The 4,713-nt window shown below is 38.1% G+C and overlaps 1 protein-coding gene across 1 annotated transcript; it reads right to left on the reverse strand.

Moving 5' to 3' along the window:
* On the reverse strand, nucleotides 623-1,627 carry LOC109726760 (heterogeneous nuclear ribonucleoprotein 1-like). Its single transcript, XM_020256549.1, has 2 exons — nucleotides 1,361-1,627; nucleotides 623-844 (listed from the first exon to the last, which is right to left on the reverse strand). Exons 1-2 carry the CDS (start codon nucleotides 1,625-1,627, stop codon nucleotides 623-625), a joined length of 489 nt encoding a protein of 162 aa, XP_020112138.1.

Genomic DNA, 4,713 nt, shown 5'->3' on the forward strand with positions numbered 1-4,713 from the left:
TAAGTTATTTATCCTTCAACTACTAAGCCTTTGAGTGCTCTTCATTGTTGCCACTAACTTCGTTTGCTCCTTCTGCTTCTGCTTCTGCTGCGTTAGTATTTCAACTAACTCCTTCGTTTACCGAAACAACCACACTATTATTTCCACTAGAATAACCGACGTAACCGTTAAAATATATGTGATTATTTTAAAGGCCACTACTTTGAATATTACCAAGATGCATGTAACCATTGTATCCTGTTATGTTTGGGTTAGTGTAATTCCAATCACCATAGTTTATTGGGCCATAGCTCATTGGCCCATAGCCCATTGGGCCATAGACCATCGGAGAATACCTTTTATAAGGATACATGTAATCACAAAATTGTACAGGGTAATTAACAACCTGTGTATATTCATCTGACGGAAATTTTCTTATTCCTGGGTTATATTTCCCACCATTGTTAATATTGTTGTTTTTGCTACTGCCGACGCCATTGTCGTCGTTGTTGTCGTCCTGTTGTATGTTTCCTTCTATCTTAGGGATGGCTTTTTTGACCTCGACTTTCTTATCCGACCTCATCTCATGGAACTGATTCTCCAACACTTCGTGGGCCGACTCCTCGGTCTCGAAGGTGACGAATTAGAAGCCCCGAGGTTGGTTGATGTTCTTGTCTTTTAGTACAATGGCATCGATTATCAGGCCAAACTTTTCGAAGTAAGCTTGGAATTCGTCGTCTGTGATATTTGTTGGTAAACCGCCAATGAAAATCTTTTTACCGTTTGGAACGTTGGTGTTGCTGGAACTGTTTCTACTTGGTCCTGCGGTCCGAGTTTCTTTAAGTACGGCCTGTTTCACATCAACCTAAAAAGAAATATATAATAATGTAACAATAATGATATTTGTAGATATCTATATTAATAAAGCCTAAATATTTACCAATAAAAAACTGCATATTATAAAAAATTCTTTTTTCACAATATTAGATATACAAATAAATTGACATAAATTAACATACAAATTCGGAAAGAGTACTTTAATGAGAAAAATTGCGCATCAAGATATGGATTAGAAGTCCAAATGAACGCAAATAGCAAACATAATTTTCTTTTCTATGCATACTAAAAAAAAAACAATAGTGTTATGTAAAACATAAATTAGATCTTTTTATCATCTGCATGCAATGTATCGTATGCTTCAATAGTCGCAATTTGTTTAAGTTGCGCAATATTTCATATATACATCTTCAGAATCTTGTAGAAAGAATTTGAATTTAAAAATTATATATTGATAATGAATTTGCGAACGAGGTGCATGTAAAATAATGTGAAACAATATGTAACAGATGCTATATAAATATGAAGTAGTGAAATTTACGACCTTGTGTCCATCAATGATGTGGTTATCCTTCTCACCCGGATCGAGGGCTCGGGACGCCGCCGCAGTGTCTCCGAATGTGACGAACCCGAACCGCCGCGACTTGCCTTTGCTCCAGTCATATATTACCCTAACCTCCGCAACCGTCCCGTAGCGCTCAAAGTGCGCGCGAAGAGCCTCTTTGTTCGTCTCCGATTTTAGTCCCCCGACAAACAATTTTCCGAGGATTGCCACCCCTGACGGAGACGCTGATGAAGAAGCAAATTCCATGGAGATCGATCAGCCATCCATAAAAAAAATTAATGAGAAAAAAAAATAATGTAGGCTTTATTTATATAGTTAATAATGATGGTTCTGCAACTCGAATTAGAAATAAAAATGATGATAATAATGATTTTTCAACAGAATTATATGGTAATTATGATAGAAAATTTAATATATATCTATATCTTTAAAATAATAATAATAATAATAATAATAATAATAATAATAATAATAATAATAAATTTTATTATTGGAGAAACAGAATCATCTAATTCAATTTGGATTAAAGATAATAATAATAATGTAAGGACTGAGATTTTGGCAGTATAGCTAAACTCGCTGTTGACGACGTTTTGTGTGTATTTTAGTTACAAAAACACTCGTTAAGTTTCGGGAGAAAACGAGTTAGAATGGAGATTTTACGCGACCATTACTTTTCACTTAAAGTGAATAGTAATTCGGATTTCTAGAGAGGCCAATGAGTAGAGATGGCTTCGAACTCCGTTCATAGCGATCCAATAGCTCGTTTTTAATGTTCTGACTATTCTGGAACCATTGGCGCTGACGGATTTCAGATTTGATGCACGATTTTCGAGAAAACTGTAGATACATGTATTCTATGTATTTGTGTGTAGTTTTGCCTTTTTTGGAGAGGATGAGTTTCTCATGAATCGGCGGCCAAATCGAATAAAACAAAATGGTAGATTTGATGCCCCAGTCGTGCTGAACGCGTTGACACAATCTGATCGAAAATCCGATGGACGGATCTCCGAGAATCGCGAAATGTTCGCTGAGGGGCCGAAATTGGCAAAACGAAAAATCTGCGAAAAGCCCAATATTTTATGTACTGTTTTGTGTGATTTCGAACGTCGAGGTGCTTGTGTGCAAAATACACGCGCTGGCAAGGACTCAGCTGAAAATAATCATCTTTGGGGGACTGTTTCGCAATATACGCAATATGTATATAATGTTGCATTTAGGGTTTCTATGCACAAAACCCTAGACCTAGCCGACCCAGCTCCCCAGCTACAACCACGGCACGACTCACGGATTGTTTTCAAAATAAGTAAATTGAACCATTGGTTAGGTTGACCCATAGGAAGACCTACAGTATATAGGCACGTGAGTGCGGGGTTTGGGCTTGAGTCTCGGTGTGCGTGTCGAGATTAATAATCTCAAGGTGCATGGTTGTTTTACTTATGTGTTACGGTTTTCGAACAAACTCGTGTCCCGGTCGGGAGTAGTGGCGGTATACTTATTTGGACATCGAGTAGCGGGGTGACGTTCACCAGATGTAGCCACTCCTGTTGTCACGCCCCGGACAGCAACGAAAGCCAGCCAGGTGTGTGCACAGAAACGCCATGCACACCAAAACCACAATGTACACAAGGCGTCTACAAAAAAAAAAATCAAAAAGAACAGTAGATAAATCCATCCTAAAACATGGTAATCAGAGCGAGAATGTACAACAGCTAGATACTAAAAACTCAAGATTATAACAATCCAATTAAGAGTACAACTTAATACATAGGATTCTCACATAAAGTACAAATACATTCCAGAGCTAAGCCTCTATATAAAATCTGTGGGTACATCTATCACACAACGTGAGGCTCTAGCTAGTCGTTGCCTCCCTTGCCACGATCCCTAGCCTTTGCCGCTGCGGAAGGCTCTGAAACAAAAGCAACCAACCAATGGGGGTGAGAACTATTAAACAATAGTTTCCAGTGGATAAGCCGCCGAGAGTGACGAAATACACCACTAGGTCAACTGAGACATAGATATAATATAAGGAGAGTATAAATGTAAATACAGTAGGTAAATAAACAGTGTCCACTATATCATGCCTCTACAAGTATTGTCTCTAACATGTATATAAAATTCATAACTGTAATCGTATGCATAAGCAACGGAATATGCAATAGTAAAATGCTAAACATAAGTAACCATGCACAGCGAATATGGTATAAGTTTCACATTGTCATTGACATCAAATTGTTCTAGTCATCATTGAGCTATCCTTCTATATTTAACATCACAAGTGTAGGTTACTACCACCAAGGTGTCAATGCAACAATGCCCCATGAGAATATCTCTCTACTATGAACGCATCAAATCTCAACATAGGGTAACCAAGCACTAGTATGACCATTTATTAGGTATGCATCCACTAGTATCAAAGGGTATCAACTCACTAGTATGTCTAACATAATATCAAGTTTAATTAACTCTTGGTTAACATAGTTCAATTCATCAGGACCTACACAAGTGTAGTCCGACTTGCGCCGTGCCTAATAGCCCGTGGTAGCCCAACATTCCCCCGCAAGGAATGACCCTGTCCCACGTCGACCCAGTAGGCACCGAATACCGCACGGCGAGCATCTGTCGTATAGGCCAACTCCGAAGTGCCGGCTTGTGGGGAGCGACCCTCACAAGCATGTGCGAATCAGCACAAATGGCAAGCAAGCATGATCATCATCTCAAGTACTCGGTCGTCATGTCTTAAACATGGTATAAGTACTAGTAACCTAAAGGTCTAGTTCTATGTCACAGTGTAAAGGTTTAACCGTTTACTAAGTCAAAAGCCACTTCATGACATTAACGTTGTCTATGTCTAGCACATGTTCAAAGCACACTAAAGTCCACAGTTTATAATTCTAATGAAGATGGTTTTAAGACTCGTTCATGGACCTAACGGGCTTCACCCGTATTTCAACATAAACTGCTACCATCATATACAAAAATGAATAGTTTCTAATGTCATATTCAATGAACTTCACGGGTATCTATCAAGTCATAGTATATGTCATACATATGCCTTTCTACATGATGTCTCCACTTCATAGAGTATATATATACATACATAGCCATGCAATTGTTTGATTCTCATTGAACTACTCAAGTATATACTCATCATTTACATATCATTTGCATATTCCAACACGTGAAACTCCTACATGCCTTTAGCATAAGGTTTCATCTATCAACTCATAGGTCGGGTAAACCATAGTGTTTACAAGTATATATATGTACCTCACTACATGAGCCTCCTCTACATAGGGTATAAAAATTATCATGCAAATGAATAGCTT

This window comes from Ananas comosus, linkage group 21, assembly GCF_001540865.1.
Source record: "Ananas comosus cultivar F153 linkage group 21, ASM154086v1, whole genome shotgun sequence".
Classification (NCBI taxonomy): Eukaryota; Viridiplantae; Streptophyta; class Magnoliopsida; order Poales; family Bromeliaceae; genus Ananas; species Ananas comosus.

What these genes read in the sequence shown, in the direction of transcription:
- LOC109726760 (XM_020256549.1), bottom strand. Translation starts at nt 1,627, where the DNA reads ATGGAATTTGCTTCTTCATCAGCGTCTCCGTCAGGGGTGGCAATCCTC. An exon ending in ACATCATTGATGGACACAAG is followed by an intron (nt 845 to 1,360) that starts GTCGTAAATTTC and finishes ATTTCTTTTTAG; the next exon opens with GTTGATGTGAAACAGGCCGT.